The 19561-nt window shown below is 39.5% G+C and overlaps 1 protein-coding gene across 6 annotated transcripts in view; it reads right to left on the bottom strand.

Moving 5' to 3' along the window:
• SPATS2L (spermatogenesis associated serine rich 2 like) overlaps window positions 1-19561 on the bottom strand; it is a 166792-nt gene that overhangs the window by 27629 nt on the left and 119602 nt on the right. For 5 of the 6 annotated variants that reach the window (XM_045034254.1, XM_023259588.2, XM_023259589.2 and 2 more), the window contains 2 exons: window positions 9880-10086; window positions 8397-8532 (listed from right to left, as the gene is read on the bottom strand). In XM_045034254.1, coding sequence (XP_044890189.1) covers window positions 8397-8532; window positions 9880-10086 — 343 coding nt within the window. The remainder of the gene's footprint in view (window positions 1-8396; window positions 8533-9879; window positions 10087-19561) is intronic. The other variant, XM_019838432.2, reaches the window with a different exon arrangement.

Raw genomic sequence — 19561 nt, 5'->3', positions numbered from 1 at the left:
GTACACAAATCTTCATAAAACCTCTAGATAGTGACAGTAGTACCCCATTTTGTAGCTGAGTAGAAGTTAAGAAACTCAACCATCTTTAGGGTTACAATATGTGGAGATGAGATTAAAACGCTATTTTAAGTCTATACTCCATGCCTCCTAATTACGTGGTTAATAAGCCTTGGAAAATGTGACTTTTGTTATAATATGGCTTACTAAGAACCAAAAGTTTACAGTCACTGAAAGAACAGTGTAACTGACATATAATCAATTCTGTTACATGACTTCAGGCACAGCCTGTTCTGTGATTTCTTGCTGTCCTAGGTGACAAATTGCCCAGAATGATTCCTTAGTCTCACCCTCAGAGATTACAGTCTTACTCTATATCCGTGTAATAAACAGAAATAAGTTCTAAGATCCATTCTGAAGTTGTGATGTAGGATATCCCACTTTGAAAACTATACTGTATTTTATATTTATACTAATATATATGAACAAATTTGTCTTATTTTCCTAGTGAAAATAGATGACACTATAGAGTGAAACACACACACAACACATACTTCCCATATGGGATCGTACAGAGAGAACAATTTGCTTAATTCCTTTTTCAATTTCTATTCTGTGGTGAAAACTAACCCCGTATTCGGGAGCACGTTTCCAGGTGGGTATGATTCGTAGCCTTCCTTTGCCGAAAAGATTCAGAAATCTTTTCAGATTTCAAGCTGAAATCTCAATCAACTTCTTGTCCTCCAGCTCTTATTGTGGGTCTGTTATTTCACAGAGAAGGCTGCGGTGAAAGGGAAGCTGACCTCCACTGCCGAGTGTGTGACGAACATAACGAATGGAGGTAATCACACACGCAGCTCAGAAAGGCTATCAATACAGGGTGCTATTTATGCTGGTTTCCTGGGGACCATCCCCAACTGAAAAGGCCAGTCCGGTACTTTTTTTTAATTTATCAACCTGCTCTTCCTTCATGTCGACTGATTCACTCAGTCCTTGCAGTGGCCCTGGGGAAACATCTAATGTAGAGGAAAACCTCGGGGAGGAGAGAAAATAGGAAAAAAGAAGCTTTCACCTCCAAAGAGTGAGCTACACCTATTTAGAATGACACATATTCACAAACGAGGCAAGATTTGAAATACAGTGTACCACAGGGACTTGCCTTAGTCACAAAGTCACAAGAACCTTGAGTTTCTCCGTGGTTTATGGTATTTACCCTTTTCACAATTTCAGAATGGATGCCGGAGCTTATTTCTGTTTATTGGACTGGTGCAGAGTAAGGAAAAGGAGTCATTCTGGGCAATTTGTCAGCTAGGACAGCAACAAAAACCATACATATGGCTCTCCTGAGGCATAAATATATTTATTAGCCTCTTCCATCATTGCCTCTTGATATCCTTTGCAGGTGTATGTTTATCTCCATACTGTGAGTTCTTTTAATATGCTGGCATAACCTCGAATATTGGGTGTGGGGAGGAGGAACAGCCTTGTTTAATTTCCGTTGTATAGTTCTTTGTACAAGTCGCAAGCAGGTGGGCACTTAGAAAAATCATCTGATGAGAAGGAAAGAGATTAGTCAGAAAATCTTTGTTGGTATGGGTTTTGATCAATGGGAAGATTATATTTATTTCCAAAGCAGAAAGGACATAGAGACTTTTTTTTTATTAAATTTCTTTAAAAAACCATAAAAATACAACGCAGACTCCTGACTTTGTCTTCATTACACGTCTAAGGAGTTGGCAAAATCTAGCAATCATTTAACACATTGCTGGTATTTTAACAGGGAAGCAAAGTCTGTAAATCATTACATCACAATGGCTGAAAAGGTTCCCAACGTCAGCTCTCCTACAGGGAATCCTATTACAAACATCCCCTGTTGAATGGCCTGGAGAAAAGGACAACACGCTCTTCCAGAACTCTTGAGCTCCGCGGTGCAAGAGGAATGCGTACCACTTCAGCCATGGTTTTAAAATGGAGTCTCTATCCCTTATTCACACTTACGTCAATATCTTCCATGTGACTGAACTCAAAAACCAAGTCTGCTTGTTGTCACAGCATCTGTTCTGTGGTACAGTTCTGATTCTAGAAAGTGCCTCACCTAATACATATTTTTCCTACCCTCACCCATCGAGATATATGTAGCGCCGGCTGCAACTTCCATGATTCTCCTAATTAAACAGTCACCAAGTGTTTGCTCAACCACAACTGCACCATAAGGCACAAAGAGACCTGTTTTCATTCAGCTTAAATAGCTCAAGGGCTGGCACACTTGAGGATGTCACTGGCATTACAGTAGCTGGACACAGGCCACGTATGCCCAGGAGCACCAAGTAATACTGCTGGCTGGCTGAAGCCAGAGAAAAATAATAATCCTTTAAACAGACACTTAATGAAACAATTCCCTACTGTATTTATCTTCACGTACCTCAGATCTTCATCCTAATCCTCGGCTCCCCCACCCCCCACCCTGCGGTATTGGTTTTATTGCAAAATGAGAAAAAGACTCAGGTAGAGACAGAATGGCTAATGAAAGGGACTGCCTGTTGTTAGCTGCAACCTTTGGTTCTTAATTTTTCCATTCTCTCCTAAGGACTGAGTTGAATTCTCTAACGCAAAATAGACAAAAAGCAAAGCCCTCACTTTTCTACATTTCAACATAATTGTTTTTTCTGGTCTTAAGGAAACAAAAATGTAATTTAACCTGTAAAATGTATAGTTAGAAAGCTTACATTTAAAATTTCCTTGAAAAGAAGAGGACACTGTGGTTATGTTTTTTTGGGTATGGAAATGACTGGAAAGGAAATTTCCTCTCTCAGGTTTCCAGCAGTGGGTTAGGAGGGCAACTGAGAGAGGGGCAGATAGATACTCAGAGGTGCAGCAAAGGGGAGGAACCCCGGTCCCTCCTTCAAGGAGCCACAGCAGGGCCTGTAGAAGGACTGATGGACTCTTCCTCTCACTCTCCTCTTGCCTGGGCTTTCCCAGTGTTATTGATGTCTTGGGACAGATAATTCTTTGTTATGGGTGCTGGGAGGGGAGGGCTGTTCTGTGCATTGTAGGATATTTAGGGGTATCCAGATGCCAGTAGCACTCCCTTCCTGCAGTTGTGACGGTCAAAATGATTTCCAGACGTGCCAACGGTCTCCTGGGGGGCAAACGCATCCAGCTGAGAATAGTGCGCTAGCCCCAGATGTACCACTCCCTCTGTATGACTCTCAACCAGTGGTTTTTAACCATAGAGGCACAGAAGAATCACCCGCAGTTCTTTAAAAAAAACAGCAACAGCCTATTCCGGAGTCCCCGTCAGACCAGTGGCATCCACATCTCTGGTGGTGGCACCTAGGCGAAGGGTGACCACAGTGCTCTCAGAGCTTTTAATTATAGTGTACACACATATACTTTGGTATGGAGAGAAGTAAATATTAATTTACAAGCATGATCTTTCAGTCAATGCTCGGTTATTCACAAAGAGAACGTCCTGGGGAAACCAGGCTCTTAGCATTAAATGGGAAGCCAGGTATTGACCAAAAATCAGCTAAAAGTTTGGGGAATGTGGTGGGGGGGGGGATGGTGGGGAGAACCAGCCCAGGACTGCTGGAGAAACAGCAGGAGGAAAGAATCCTGCTATGTGTAAACCTTCAAGGGAAGAAAATTGGTCTTATTTGGACTCAAACTGAAGCAGTTCCAAGGTGGTATGTGCCAATATTTTTATATTATTCGGGCACCCAAGGAGCAGCAAACTGGGAGAGTATGGCACATTGTTGCATTGCTTGTTCTTAAAGTCTCCACTGCAATTTCCCCTTCGGGAGCCCTTGGAAAAAGGACATGATGTTTCAAATGTCACAGTGATGCTATCTGGTCCATATGCGGGGCCGCCCAGCTGACCACCCTGTGGTCTATGTGTGGTCTTGCATGGCTACCAGCGAAGCTTCCACAGCAGATGAGAAGCCCCCTTTGTGGAGTGGAATTTGAGGGATGACGGAAGCAGACACACTTAATCTAGAATGGCTTTTTCTTCCGCCTGAAATTCTCACTTTTATAGGGTTATTCTTTCGGCTGATGGAGAAGAGTCTCAAGAGACTCTGGTTAACACTTGCGAGCATAAAAATATGTCACTGTGGGAAGGAGGACCCATGGTCATCAAAAGGATGAGCGTATCAGTGACACAACAGTGAGTTTCAACCGTTAATATGGAAAAAGAACGCGATACGGGGACCCCATTACAAGTTCATCTGGTAGCCAGTGGTGTGGGGAGGAGCCCCTGGCCTGTGAGGAGCTGCAGGAGGTTCACCTGTCTTTGCTGGGAGGGAGGACACTCACAGTGGAGAGAAAGCAGGCGAAGAAAGAGGAAGGCAAGGGATGGGGGGCCAGGGCTGGAACTGGCCTACTCCAAATTCTGCTTAAGTACGACTTGGCGCCACTTCAGGAAAAAATAAACACGAGGTGTAAGAACACTGTACAGGAATCATGCTTTGATTTCCCTTTCCTGTATGGAAGCAAAGCAGCCTAAAAATATTGTCCCTTCCAGCCTCCATTCCCTATGGCCCTGTTACCCCATCCCCAGCACACGTTCTACCCTCTGGCTCATCACCATCTTCCATTTCCTTTTAGGAGTGCTTTTAATTAGATGTTAAATTGACAATAGCACCTAGCAATTTTTACAGCTCTATTCTGGAATACTTTCTCCCCCGGCATATGGCACAGCTATCAAGTATTATTCTCCTGCCTTGATGTTTTTTGAAGTTAATGTTTATTGTTCCTTTTAAGCCTTCACCATCAACTTGGACACGCACACACACAAATTTGTGATGAGAAACTAGACTAGTTTGCACACAAACCAATTAAATCTGGCAGCTATGATTCCAAAGGACGAATATTTTCCAGTTGTGGTGGGGGGCCAATCATATAGAAAGGAAACCAGCTGTTTCATGTTAGTTCCTGATGTGACTTTTCATAGACACTCATGTTGCAAAATTTATTTTCTGTTAAGACAGTGTGGGATCACCGTGTCATCTTTGCTGCCCTCTCAAATCCCCGATTCTTTCTGGGAAAAGAGAATGATCCACATAATGGTCATTTAGCCCTATGTAACTGTCTCCTGGCCAAATGCCCACTTTGATATTATAATTTAGCTACTTAATGGTTTTCTTCAATAACTGCACTGAAAAAAGTATTCTTCACAGCCAGACTGGGAAGGACAAGCATTTGGTTCATCTCGTTCTGATGTGTGCCTGCTGGGTACTGAGCACGTGCAAGCAGGTACTTTTTCCCAGCCCCCCCCAAAATCACCATTCCCATGAATCCCGGCAGGCTTTGGGGAATCTGATCAGGCAGGATTCATCTCCTGAAGCTGGGCAGCAAAGCGAATGTTCAGAACTTCTTACCTGAGAGTTTCTTTTTATTTCTAAACTACACACAATGCCTGCTGAATGCTTCGGTGAGAGCACCGGATGGCCCGGAGTAAGGACAGAAGGACCACAAGTGCGATGTCGCTGTGTACCAGGTGAGTTAACATCTGTCCCTGAACCAGCATTCATTTTGGAACTCTCTGGAAGACTTGTCCCACATTTTCCAAATCTGGATGTGCCTTACAATGTAATGTGATCCTGAGGTTTACATGTGAACAGCACTGCATTCGCAAGTCTCTCTAATGCCTGGGGTCCATGATTTCACCACCAATAGGAAAGCTGCATTTTTTAAAACATGTAAGCTGCCTTCTTCAATTCTGTGATCCGCTATTTTTTTTAAGAGTGCCAAAATCCCTAAAATTCATCCCTTTTTCCCCCTCAGAAAACAAAAGGGAGTTATTCAAGTAAATCACCATGTTGGCTGGGCTGCAGGCTAACTTGGAACAGAGGTAAAGTTTTTCCATTTGGTAGAAATGTATGTTAATGGCCTATTAAAAAGAATTACTTTTGTTTTATTTTTAAGTTAATATATAGGTAATTATTTGGGGATCATTTTATTAAAGGTTAGATAACAAAACAAGTGCTGCTGTTTACTAATTTTGTAGCAACAGCATGTAAAAAAATGGTTAATCTATATTTGTTCGTCTTCAGTTTGGAGGAAATGTGCCATTTGTTAAGAGGTGACTTTTAAGCAGCTGTACTGCTTGGTAGAGCTCATTCAGGAGTGATCTTTACCCATCAGTTTAAAACAAAATGTGAATTACAAGCAGAGAAAAGATACACAACTTCTCTGGGTGCTGACTTCCCTGGCCCCACACTTTCAGATCTCGAGGAGTGAAACAGTCAAAGAGTCTGTTATAAATCTCGAGATGTCTCGTGACCCATGTGGTATTCATTTTACTAAGGAAATAAAAAAAAGTACTCAGAGCAGCTGGAGGAGAGAGGTAATTTGAGGTCACTGCTACACTTTGTCAATTAGTGTGAGTCACTCAGATGGAAGGTATCATACAGAGGCCTCAGAGGAAGAGTTTACTCTAAAATGCCACACAAAAGAGTAAGACAGAGTGGTCTTCTCTGAACAGTTAACTAATGCCTCCAGAGACTAGCAAACTACGACCCCCACAAGCCAAATCTGGCCCACTGCCTTTCGTGCCGTAACAGTAGAGCTGAGTAGTTGCACAGAGACTTTGCAGACTGTAAAGCTTTAGATATTTACTAGCTGGCCCTTTATAGATAAAGTTTGCTGACTCTGGCTCTAGAAAACAGGCCTGGAAGTTGAGTGCACTTATGTATATTAGGGTAATTTAAGGATAGATTTTAAAAAGTCATAGAACTGTAAAATTTAAAAACCAACCATCATAATAACACCTTTCATTTGTATAGCATCTTTATGTTCTCTAAGTACTTTCAAACATAATCTTGGAGTTTACTTTGAACAATTACTTGGTTTATTGTCTGATCAAACAGAGAAGAGTTCCACTAAGGTCGAGATGACGTGACTGGGTGGAGGGTAAGTGATTCCTCACTGAATGATAACCAAAGGAGATGGTTTTCTTTCAAGTTTCTGGTATCTTATGCACATGGGGATCTTATACATAGCAGATGGTTTAAAATTCAAGAATTTTAGATTGTGTTAAGCGTAATCCTTGGTTTTACACAACTATAATCTGCTAAAAAGCACATCTATGTCAAAGAAAGGACTTGGAAAGGAAAACCATGCAGAAGATGTGACCAAATTCTAGAATCATGGGAGGCCAATGAGATACAGAGAACACATGTGAGCCTGGGCACTGCGGACATGTTTTTCTGTTTTTAGCACCCTGATTTTCCTCTGGGGAACTCTCCAGTGATTTTCAACTCTCAGTTCATGGGGTTCAGGTGGGGCTCACCCCACCACTAACTCTGTGGTAGGAACAGGACCCAGCCTAGCTAGTGGGAAGACCCTGTCCCTCTTGCCACAGTGACTAGTTTAGGGACAGAAGATTGACCCAACCCACCCAGTGCAAATTAGCCCTTGGATTTCTGTTGGAACAGTAGAGACAAAGCTCTCTCTCAGATCACAGGAACTAAGGATTATGTAAGGTTGGAGCTGCTTGGGGGTCATCTTTGCTACCACATGGAGAGATATTACCTAAGAATCAAGCCAAGGATAAGCAGAACCAGGAGACTGTAGGAGACACTGAGAGAGGAAAGGAGGGTGAGAAGCGGAAAGGGAGAAAGGTAGAGAGAAGCTGAATTCTCATAACATAATTTGGGCTTAGAACCAAATTCGCCTAAAAGAATCTTGTGGATTTCTCATGTACATCAGCCAAACAATTCTCCTTTGTCATTAACTAGTGTGACTTGGGTTTCCATCACTTGAAACTGAAAAAGTCTTGACTGATACACTAAGAAGTTTTTCCACTTATAATAACTTAACCTTTACCAGGAGATATTTCATTGCAGCTGTGGACATGAGCAAACATAGATGGCTCAAAGAGATGCCTTCTTTCAGCGTCAGTTGCAGAGCAGGGCAGGGCAGGACCAAAGCCACACCAGAGTACCATTTCTTAATTCCAGCCTTCAAGACACCCCAGAATGGGATTCTATCACTCAGCTTGCCTAAGATGTTTCTGAGTTTTGTTAAGGGAGTCTTTCTTATTTTATAATGATAAAGCTGGAAAATATTTGTTCTCAGTATCACTCATGATATTGGCCTCCCAGGGATTTGTCAAAAATATCATTTGTTGAGGTTGTGTTCTACATCATTCATATACTTTGGGGCCAACTTCAGACTCCAATGAATTATGTGTATCAGGTTTCTTTTTATTCAAACACTTTCCCTTCATTTTTATTCCCAAGATATATGCCTCTGCCTATAGGACTTAAAAAAAATTCACTGAGGAGTTGTTCTGTGATGTTTATGCATTAAATAAACAATGTTTTCCATCAGATGCTTTTACCTGTAGGAACAGCTCAAGTGCCACAAGTTTATAGTTTCTAAGTCGAATTACTTACCAGTTGTGTAATTCAGCAAAGGCAGCTTTGATCTTCTTCACTGAACTATCCACTTCTTCCTTGATCATGACACGATATCTAGTTAGAGACACAGTGCAGCGTTGCAAATCCTTCACCGATTTCTCAATGTTTGGGCCTACAAGTAATGTCATGAAAAAAATGTTAAATTGTCTTTTTACTTGTGAGCTAAATAGCAACAGTGACAAAAGCAGCTAACTCACCCCACCCCCTAATAAGAGATTTATCTTTTGTTTCTCAATGAAAAAAAAAAGTTCTGTCAAGAAGATGTTTATATGTTTATAACCCAGAGTTTTAAAAATCCACAGTGGGGATATGTATGGCCCCTGAGACTGCTGTGATTTTACCAGTGGGTTCTGTGGGTGGGCCATTCTGGGCATACGTGTCTCCTCTGTGCTTTGGAAAGAGGCTCTGATCATCATGTTCTATCACGAACTGCAGTTTCTTAGAATCTGATATGTCTAAAGACCATTTGTGCTGCTGGCTCTCACCACTCTGTGTGGTTAGAAGCCAGCAGGGCTTTTGGAAGAGGAAAATGACATGGAGATTGGGAGAGGTACAAATGAGCTAGAGAGAGGATGGAGCATTGGTGCCAGGTACGCTGGCTCTGGCCCATCAGTCCTGAGCCAGCACTGTAATTAGAGCAACAGCACTGAAAGCTGCTCTGGAGGCGCCAATCTTGCCTGACTTCCTGAAACCGTCACCAAGGTACACAGATAGTACAGTGCGAATAGGCGGATTGTACTTATCCCAACAAGGCCATGTTTCTTAGAAGAAAGAAATCTCCCTCCAGAAAAGTAAGGAAGTATATCAAACCAAAGCCAAGGAAATCAGATACAACTAAGGCTGAATGAGAAGAATATTATTTAATCTGCTGGGAATCAGAAAGGAAGTGATTTATCCCCTTTCATTTTTAATGCCAGTTATGTATAAAGTATAGCAAAGCTCAAAAAATAATAAAATATAGCGTGTCAGATATAAAACCCTCTTTCGGTGTTACATTGTCTGAAGGTTCTAACACAGAACTGAATTTACATGAAGAAGATCATATAAAGAAGACATCATCAGCTTCTGGATTCATCTTCATTCAATGCAAGTTAAGAACATGTGTGTCTGGGAAACATTCAGCATTCAAGTTACTAAAAGAGCTCCTGCATTAACATTTGCTTCCTAAGACATTGGGGTAGAAAGTATTTGTGGTGCAAATTTATCCATGCCTACAAAGAGAAGAATGACCACAGAGAGGCAGAGAAAGGGGATGTAATTCCTCTTAAACACTCGAGACCTTTGATTTATATGGGAGGAATCACATCTACTTTTCAATCTATGTTGGTCACAGAAAGAAAGGCAATTTCATGTGCATCTCTCTTCACTAAGCAGCATCTTTTGGAAAGTTCTATCATTCTGGCACTTCTCTGTGTGTGTAAAATAGGTTGAATCATTTGTGCAAAAGAAATCACTTTACCTCTTTTCTTTGCCAACTCATCTGGCTTTATTTCAAGATGAGCTGCAGGGGTATTGGACTTAACAGGAGATGTTTTTGCCTTAGGCTTGCTTGGGTTACAAGGCTGCTCAGCTGACCACTGTAGGCCATCTGACCCCTCTGGTGTTCCATGTATAGGTTTGGGGTTCCCATCTAAGGACAGTTTCTGTTGCAGTGGTCTGTTGCCTTCTGTAAGAAAACACCAAATAATGACTGTGAAGTGATAAGCTAAAAACACTGATGAGAAAGTGATGGGGGGGGGGGGGTGCCAAGATTTTCATTTTGTTTACATGTTGGCAACAATGTCCTTCATTGCAAGCAGTGAGGAAACTGTTTTAATAGAATCTCTAGAAGATTTGAGGATGTACTAGAAAATACAGCCTTGCACTTGGGAGTTGGTAGACCTGGGGTGGGTGTTTTGGCTCTGGTAATTACTTGCACGGTGACCCTGGGCCAAGCCACTTAACATCTCTGAGCCTTGATTTCTTCACTCATAACAAAGGTTATTTATTAGGAGATGAGAAGATTTTTTTTTCCCCATTCAGTAAAGGTATAGGCATCTTTAAGTATGATTTCATATGGAGGCTATAAAAATGCAGCCCTCCTATCTCCAAGCGCTACATTAATGTCTTGTAGTATTTTATTCTGAATTAATGAAGGCAGAAGAGTGATTGGAGATAGGGCAAGAATGAAGTGACAACAGGTACTATAATCATTTCACTTAATTTATGGAGGGATTAAATTGGGAAACATCATAATATCTCAACTATATTTAAAATCTAGGGAGTCAAATTCTCTCTGGAGCTTTAATAGATGTAGCAATAAATTAGCAGCACATTGCTTTCAGCATCTTTTAAAGGTAGGTTTCTATTAGTTATTGCTGGAGTGAATTAAATGGCACCTTAGTGGCCTGAGAAGGAAATGTATCACCCTTAACATCTTACTCACAACCAGAGAAAGCTATGGGTGTAAAAAAAGGGAAGCCAGCATGTTTTGAAGGCTAGGTTCTTAGAGAAAGCTGAGTGTAGTAGAAAGAGTGCAGGTTTAGACCCAGGAGACCAATGTTCTGAGCTTCCCTATGTCCTGCATGAGCCTGTAAGAATGACTTCACTTTTCTGGCTGACTGTGGCTCACTTTCAAACAGCGCACAACGTCATCTCTATGAATCCCAGCCCCTTTCACCCTGCCTCACTTCTCTCTGCTCTCATGTTGCCTCTTAAAAACTTACTGCCTTGTATTTTAACACAAGGCTTATGTGTCTGCCCTTCATCCTTGCCTTGAGGAGGCTAGGACTCCCTTGAAGTCAAATACTGAAATCGGATTCATTTCTGAAGCCTAGTACTGTGTCTGGCTCAATAGCTATCTGTAAAATTGTGACTGAATTAAAGTACTCTTAAAATGATTTCATAGGAAAACAAAAACAAAGAACAAAGAACATTTTTCCTAACACTTGTCACAAACATTATAGAGACTGTACTCAGAAAGTGCAAAAGAATATGATCTGGGTCTTAGTCAATTTGATTTTAGACATTAGCCTATTTAAGACAAGTGTAAATTTGACTTTACTTGAATCCATCATTCATAATCTATATATCAAGAAAGCACAGCATATATTTTATGGTCTGAATGATGAATACTCTTTAAAGGTAAATTACATTACACAATGAAATGTTCAGCAAAGGCAGTGAACAAGTTAAATACTGAAAACACCATTTCCTCCAGCAATGATTTAAATGGTAAACAGATTTAAATGGTACTTAATGGTAGTAAACAGATTTAAACAGATTTAAATGGTAGTATACAATTTTATCTTTATGCATACTAAAGGAGAACTTCTGTATAGGGCAGTGGTTGTCAAGATTTAGTGTGTGTGAGTTCTCCCTCAGTGCTTGTTACAAATGCAAATTCCTGGACAACACATCCAGGGATTCTGATTCAGCAGTGGGCCCATGATTCTACTTGCCAGGTGATTCTGTTGGGGTGAAGGTGGATGGCACCACCCACCTGGAGAAACTCTACTGGAAAAGATGGAAAACTAATTTTTTGATGAGTCTGTAAATGTTTTGTTAAAATTGTGATAAAGGACAGGCTGGCTCCAATTCATTCCCTCTGTAAATCATAGAGAAGATTCAGCCTTGGTGAAATAGTATAAATTGAGAATCTAAAATATAGCTTATTGTGCATAGTGTAGTAAATTAGTCTTATTCTTGAAAATAAGGGGATTTGTATTATAGCTTAATGGAAATAATGACCTTAGAATGAAGGGAAAAAAATTATTCTTTTGGATGCTTTAGAATTTTAAATGGAAGGCAAGCATGCAAATGAGCATGAGTTCAGTGACCTAGAGCTGAAAATATTTTGTTTGTGTCTCAGAGAACTGGTATGTGGGCTACTGCTTCGTTTCATCATTCATGCAACAAATACCCATTGAGAAATCTGAGTAGCAGGTTTTTTTTAGGGTCCTGCAAAGCTGTCTCATTATTGGTGGAAATCACTGAACACTGGGAAGATCTGAAATTCTCAAAGATGACTTGGATATATTTGCACGTTGGCTGTACAGATCTGTCTCCAAATATAGTAAAGCTCTGGGGCTCTTTCACATAAAAGCTGGTGGTGAGTTACTCAGCTATAACAGAATTAGGTTCATCTTAACCACGAATCCTGACATTTCTAGCAACAGAATAATGGGGGTTCTTTCCTGGATACAGTGATTTCCCTCTAACATTATGGCCAGAAGTACCATCGGTTCTTTATCTTTCTGGAATCTACTTGTAAACTTCACCAGCCTGTAGCTTACCAAGAGTTGATTCCTATCCCTGTCCAACAAGGTAGTCACTAGCTATATGTGGTTACTGAACACTTGAAATGTGGCTTGCCTAAATTGAGATGTGCTGAATTAAAAATATTTCTTGGATAATTTAAAAAATATTGACCATGTCAAAATAACATTTTGTGTATATTAAATTACATAAAATATATTACCCAATCTAATTTACCAGTTTCTTTTTACTTTTTTAATGTGGCTGCTAGAAATTTAAAAATTACATCTGTAGCTCACATTATATTTCTACTGAGGAGCATTAATCTAAATCAGAAGGAGCGTGAGATTATTGGTCTAAAATCTGCAATCACTATTAATTCTACGCTAAGAGAGTATTGATTTTAGTGAAACCTTAAAATATCCTCTGCAATTTCTACATGAGATAAGTGGTGATAGAGTGATATATGTCTAGTTCATCACTACATGCTTGGTGCATAGTAGGTACCATGATGAATACTGAAAAAATGAATGAATGAATCAGCATTACTTTGGTACTTTCCATGCCTGGGACCCTTCTAGTTAGAGGGAGCCTAGTTTGATATGTGTCCCTGGCTGTGACTTTATCCAATATTCATCAAATACTTGAACCCAAGTAGTTACATCTTAGAAAGAAACGTTATCTCTGGAAACACCCAATCTGCCCAGATTTCAATAAATATATACAATTTAATTTTTATATATTTTAGTTTAATCTTAAGAATGGCTCTTAGAAGCTTTAATGTTTTTGAATTTAACTATCACCTGAGCCTTCCCTTTGTTAAAGATATTTATCAAATCCTAACACACATGGTGTATATCTTTCTGAGTATCATTCTGGTTTCTGATTCAATCTAACTCAACAGACATATATGGAAGGCCCACTACGTGCTAGCACTGGCTTATTCATAGGAGATAAATGAGACACAGTCTCTCTGCCTTTAACAACTAATATGTAAAATGTGAAAATGTAGCCTAAGACCATAGCATAGTAAACCTGAGTTCACCTTTCCCCACTGAATTGTGTTGGTACCTTCGCTGAAAATCAATTGACTATATATGTGTAGTCTATTTTTGGACCACATTCTATTCCATGGATGTAGTTGTCTATACTTACCCCTAACACCACATTTCCTGTTTACTGTAGCTATATAACGAGTCTATCAGGTCATATATGCCCTCCAACTTTGCTCTTCTTTTTCAAGATTGTTTTGGCTATCTTAGGACCTTTGCTTTTCAATGCAGAGTTAAGAATCAGCTTATTTCAGGGCACGTGGGTGGCTCAGTTAAGCTTCTGGCTCTTGATTTCAGGTCATGAACTCATAGTTTGGGGGCTCAAGTCCTGCATTGGTCTCCATGCTGACAGCGTGGAACCTGCTTGGGATTCTCTCTCTCTTTCTCTCTCTGCCCCTCCCCTGCTTGAGCTCTCTCTCTCTCTCTCAAAATAAATAAACTTAAAAAGAATCAGCTTACTTCTACAAAAACAATCAGTATCTTTCTACAAGAAATCGGATGGGATTTTGATTGGGCTTGAGTTGAATCTACAAATCAATTTGTAGATAATCAGTATCTTAACAATATTGCATCTTTTGATCTTTTAACATGGTACATCATACCATTTATTTAGCTTTTCTTTAACTGGTCTCAGCATTGTTTTTCAGTTTTTAGTGTCTTGAGCAACTTTAGTTAAATTTATTCATAGGTATTTTATGTATCTTAGGTTATTGTATAGTATTTTTAAAAATTTCATTTCCCAATTGTTGGCTGCTAGAATGCAAAAATACAACTGAGTTTTTATATATTGAACTTTATACCTAGATACTTTGTTAATTTCCTTATTAGTTTTTTTTGTAGATTTCTTAAAATTTTCTTTATAGGCAATAATAATGACATCCTTAAATGCAGTTTAACTTCTTTCTTTCCAAAGGTTAGGAATCCTAGGTTAGTGCAATGTAGAATTGCAGTCCTTGCATTGCTCTGATCTTAGGGAAACTGCATTCAACATTTTATTATTAAATATGATATTAACTGTAGGGCAGATTTTTCATATGCTTATTGGGAAATTCTCTTATATTCCTAGTTTTCTGGGAGTTTTTATTATTTTGCCAAGTGATTTTGTTTCACTAATTGAGATGACCATATTGCTTTTCTCTTTTGTTTTGTTAACACAGAAAATTACATTAATTGGTTTTTAAATGTTAAGCCAACGTTGCATTCCTGGGAAAAAGCACACTTGGTCATAGTGTACTATCTTTTTTATATATTGCTTACTTTAATTCGCTAATACTTTGTTGAAGATTTTGCTTCTTTATTCATGAGCAATATTGTTCTGCTTCTAATCTTTTTCTTCGTTATAGGTCACATTTGATTGCTTCTTGTGTGGATTTATTTTACACAACAAAACATAAACTGTGGTGGTTGTTTTTTTGCTAACAGTACCAAAGAAAACAAATCTTCCTCTTGGGAGAAATACAGGACTTGGATTCAAAGATTTTTCATAATATATGTATAGACATGTATGTGTTCAGACTTGGAAGTTTCTGAAAACTCTTTTTTCTTGTTAGACTTTACTTTTCAGTGAAAGTTTTATGTACTTATAAGTAGGCTGAAAGAAGTATACATAGAATTCAGATCTAAGTTTAAGAAATGTATAACCATAAGAGTAGGTCTAAAGAAATTATTTTAAGCCACTGAGTTAAGATCTTCCTAATACACAGTAAAACACATTGTCTGATGATGATTAACATTGTAAAGTATTGTGAAGTAGTTCTACTTAGAAAAAATTGATAAAAAGACACAGTACAATTTAGTTGTTATAAAATTATGCCTAAAATTTCTAATGTCTGTGTTGCTTAAAGCATATTACATTCACTTAAAAGTAGTTAAGTGAATATGTTAGTGTTTTATGATAACTGATAATAATAATAATAATAATAATAATAATAAATTAGTTCTTTGATCATAATCTTAGTGTTTTTAAATATTCACAAAGAACAATGCAAATGGAAATTAAACATTTTAAAATGTTCCATTGCCCAATTGTCAGTTTTACAAATGAAAACAATGAGATTAGTCCAATCTTTGTGGACAGCAATATATTAAGAATTACAAAAATATTCATACTCTTTGACCCCAATAATTCCACTTCTAAGAAAATATGCCAATTTGGGGCGCCTGGGTGGCACAGTCGGTTAAGCGTCCGACTTCAGCCAGGTCACGATCTCGCAGTCCGTGAGTTCAAGCCCCGCGTCAGGCTCTGGGCTGACGGCTCAGAGCCTGGAGCCTGCTTCCGATTCTGTGTCTACCTCTCTCTCTGCCCCTCCCCCGTTCATGCTCTGTCTCTCTCTGTCCCAAAAATAAATAAACGTTGAAAAAAAAATTAAAAAAAAAAAAGAAAATATGCCAATTAAATAATCATAGTTGTTTACAAAGATTTATATAGAAGAAGTATTCACTATAGCATTATTTATAATAGTAATAAACAAATGGAAACAATCCATAGGGACAATAGTTTGGGAATTAAAAAGAAATATGTCAAATTCATAAGAACACAATGTAGCCATTAAAATAATGTCTTTAAAGAATATATAATGGTATGAGGTAATGTCTGTAATGTCATGCTAAGGAAAAAGAATACAAAAGTTCACATACTACATAATATGATCTTTGGCTTAAAAAATCCTATATATCTGTGCAGTTAAGAAATTCTGAAATGAAATTATCAGTGGTTGTTTCTGTTTTTTTTTTTCTTAAACCTTACTGCATTTTTAAAATTTCTTCATTAGTATAAATTTCTTTTAAAATCAGAAATACACATCCTCAAAGGCAAGGGAATTAAAAGCAAAAATGAACTACTGGGACCTTATGAAGATAGAAAGCTTTTGCACAGCAAAGGAAACAACCAACAAAACTAAAAGGCAACCCACGGAATGGGAAAAGATATTTGTAAATGACATATCGGACTAAGGGCTAGTATCCAAAATCTATAAAGAGCTCACCAAACTCCACACCCAGAAAACAAATAATCCAGTGAAGAAATGGGCGGAAAACATGAATAGACACTTCTCTAAAGAAGACATCCAGATGGCCAACAGGCACATGAAAAGATGCTCAACGTCGCTCCTCATCAGGGAAATACAAATCAAAACCACACTCAGATATCACTTCACGCCAGTCAGAGTGGCCAAAATGAACAAATCAGGAGACTATAGATTCTGGTGAGGATGTGGAGAAACGGGAACCCTCTTGCACTGTTGGTGGGAATGCAAATTGGTGCAGCCACTCTGGAAAACAGTGTGGAGGTTCCTCAAAAAATTAAAAATAGACATACCCTATGACCCAGCAATAGCACTGCTAGGAATTTACCCAAGGGATACAGGAGTGCTGATGCATAGGGGCACTTGTACCCCAATGTTTAGAGCAGCACTTTCAACAATAGCCAAATGATGGAAAGAGCCTAAATGTCCATCAACTGATGAATGGATAAAGAAATTGTGGTTTATATATACAATGGAGTACTATGTGGCAATGAGAAAGAATGAAATATGGCCCTCTGTAGCAACATGGATGGAACTGAAGAGTGTTATGCTAAGTGAAATAAGCCATACAGAGAAAGACAGATACCATATGTTTTCACTCTTATGTGGATCCTGAGAAACCTAACAGAAACCCATGGGGGAGGGGAAGGAAAAAAAAAAAAGAGGTTAGAGTGGAAGAGAGCCAAAGCATAAGAGACTCTTAAAAACTGAGAACAAACTGAGGGTTGGTGGGGGGTGGGAGGGAGGGGAGGGTGGGTGATGGGTATTGAGGAGGGCACCTTTTGGGATGAGCACTGGGTGTTGTATGGAAACCAATTTGACAATAAACTTCATATATTGAAAAAAAATAAAATCAGAAATACAAAATCTCTAATTATCTTTAGAAAGCAGCATAGCCACTTTACTAAATTTAACCTGTACTTTACATATTCTATCACTAATAATTCAGTGAAGACCATGAGAAAGGCTTGTTTGTCTGAGTGCCTATTGTGTCTGGTGTCTGTTTCAGGCACCAGAACAAGAATGGTGATCAAAGACAGATGTGGCCCCCATCTTTCCAGAACTTGCAGGGTATTAGGAAGACATATAAATCACACCAGCACACAGACAAATGTAGAATTACAACGATGGTAAGTGTTATGAAAGAAAAGTACATAGCATTCTGCAATCTGTAATTGGTATATTTGATGTAGGGACAGCAAGGAGTAACTCCCCAAGAGATAGATCCTGTGAGCTCATCAGGTAAGAAGGCAGGAAAGTGCACTCCAGGCAGAGACAGCATTTAAGGCAGGAGAAAGCCCTGTGTGCCAGTTATCAAGTTATTTTCTCTTGGCTCAAATCCACCCTTCTTTGCCTTACTTTGTGATACAGGAGCTGGCCCCTGCAAACGATTCTCTTTTGCCAGCTCACAGAATGTTAGCTTTATCAGTGGAGGGCAATAAAGTGACCACGCAGGGCTAAGAGGACAGGAATACACTTCTCTTCTAGTTCTGGTTCTTTGTTGTTATGCTTATTCATCACAGGAGGTGGGGGCCAAGCAGAAGGGCTCCAGCTGCAGTCATGCCATGGTCCCTGCATCCCCCGCACTGGCAGTGGCTTCAAGCAGTTCCAGTCTATCTACACCCTCTGGCAATGGTAAAGTCCTTCTACAGAACAGCTCAGTCCATGCCCTGTGACAGTTTTTGTTTGTCTGTTTGTTTGGTTTTTAGTGTAGTTGTTTTGCTGCCACAAGGTTGCATGTTCCACATGCTTTCAATGAGGTCACAATCTCAATCTTGGATTGGAGGGTTCTCTTTATTGTCCAGCCTTTCTAGAGACAGTAACTACTCTCCTGCCATGTCTAGAACCCTTAGAATCCTCATTTATTCCTTTCAGTAGTTAATCACCTCTTCGTGTTTCTAGTGTTTTAGTTAGTAATTCCCTGTATTACATTCCTCCCATTCAAATAAACTGTGTGGTTTCGGTCTCTGGACTTGAACCTGACTGGACACACACAGTCTATATGAGGGACTGAGAGGGGACCAGGAGGGTTGGAGTAGGTACAGCAAGAAGGAGCAGGCCATTCAGTGAGGTTGGAGCATCACTCAGGGGCCAGACCACGCTGGGCCTGTACGCCATGGTAAGACTTTTGGTTCTTAAGAGTTCAGATTTGTGTTTTGAAAAGATTTCAGGATATAGAATGACTTAGAGGGGAACAATCTAAAAGCCAGGACATTAATCGGTGGACTCATACAGCAACATAGGCAAGAGAGGATGATGGCTTTGGTGGGGAGGCACAGGTAGAGACTGTGAGAAATAGATGGGTTCAGACTGTGAGAAATAGATAGGTTCTAGGAACATTTGGAAAAGAAAATCGACAGGACTTGATGGATTGGATGAGGAGACGATGTCAGGACTGATGTCTAGATTCCTGGCTTTCACATTGGATAGATAGTTCACTAAGATCAGGAACACTAAAAGAAAGCTAAGACTGGAAGGGAGATCATGAGTTTGCTTTAAGCATATTGTCGAAATGCTTTGTACTGTTGAAGTGCAAGTGTCAAGTAAGAGTCTGGAACACAGAGAGGAGCCTGGCCTGGGAAGAGGAATTTGTGAGCCAGCTTACATAATTAAAACCTGGGCATGGTTGAAATGATCTAAGAAATGATCTAAGACCAGTACTGGGTCTTATAGGAGAAAGGACTTGGAACAAACCAAGTCTTGACAAGCTGTACCAATTAACAGCCTACGTAGAGAAGAATGACCCTCAAAGGAAAAAATGGAGCAATGAAGATGGAGGGGAAATCAGGAGGGTGTCATGTCAGAGGAACTGAAAAGAAAAAATAGAGTC

Source organism: Felis catus, chromosome C1, assembly GCF_018350175.1.
Source record: "Felis catus isolate Fca126 chromosome C1, F.catus_Fca126_mat1.0, whole genome shotgun sequence".
NCBI lineage: Eukaryota > Metazoa > Chordata > Mammalia > Carnivora > Felidae > Felis > Felis catus.
The sequence above is the reverse complement of the archived record's forward strand: the minus strand, read 5'-3'. Positions and strand labels throughout refer to the sequence as shown.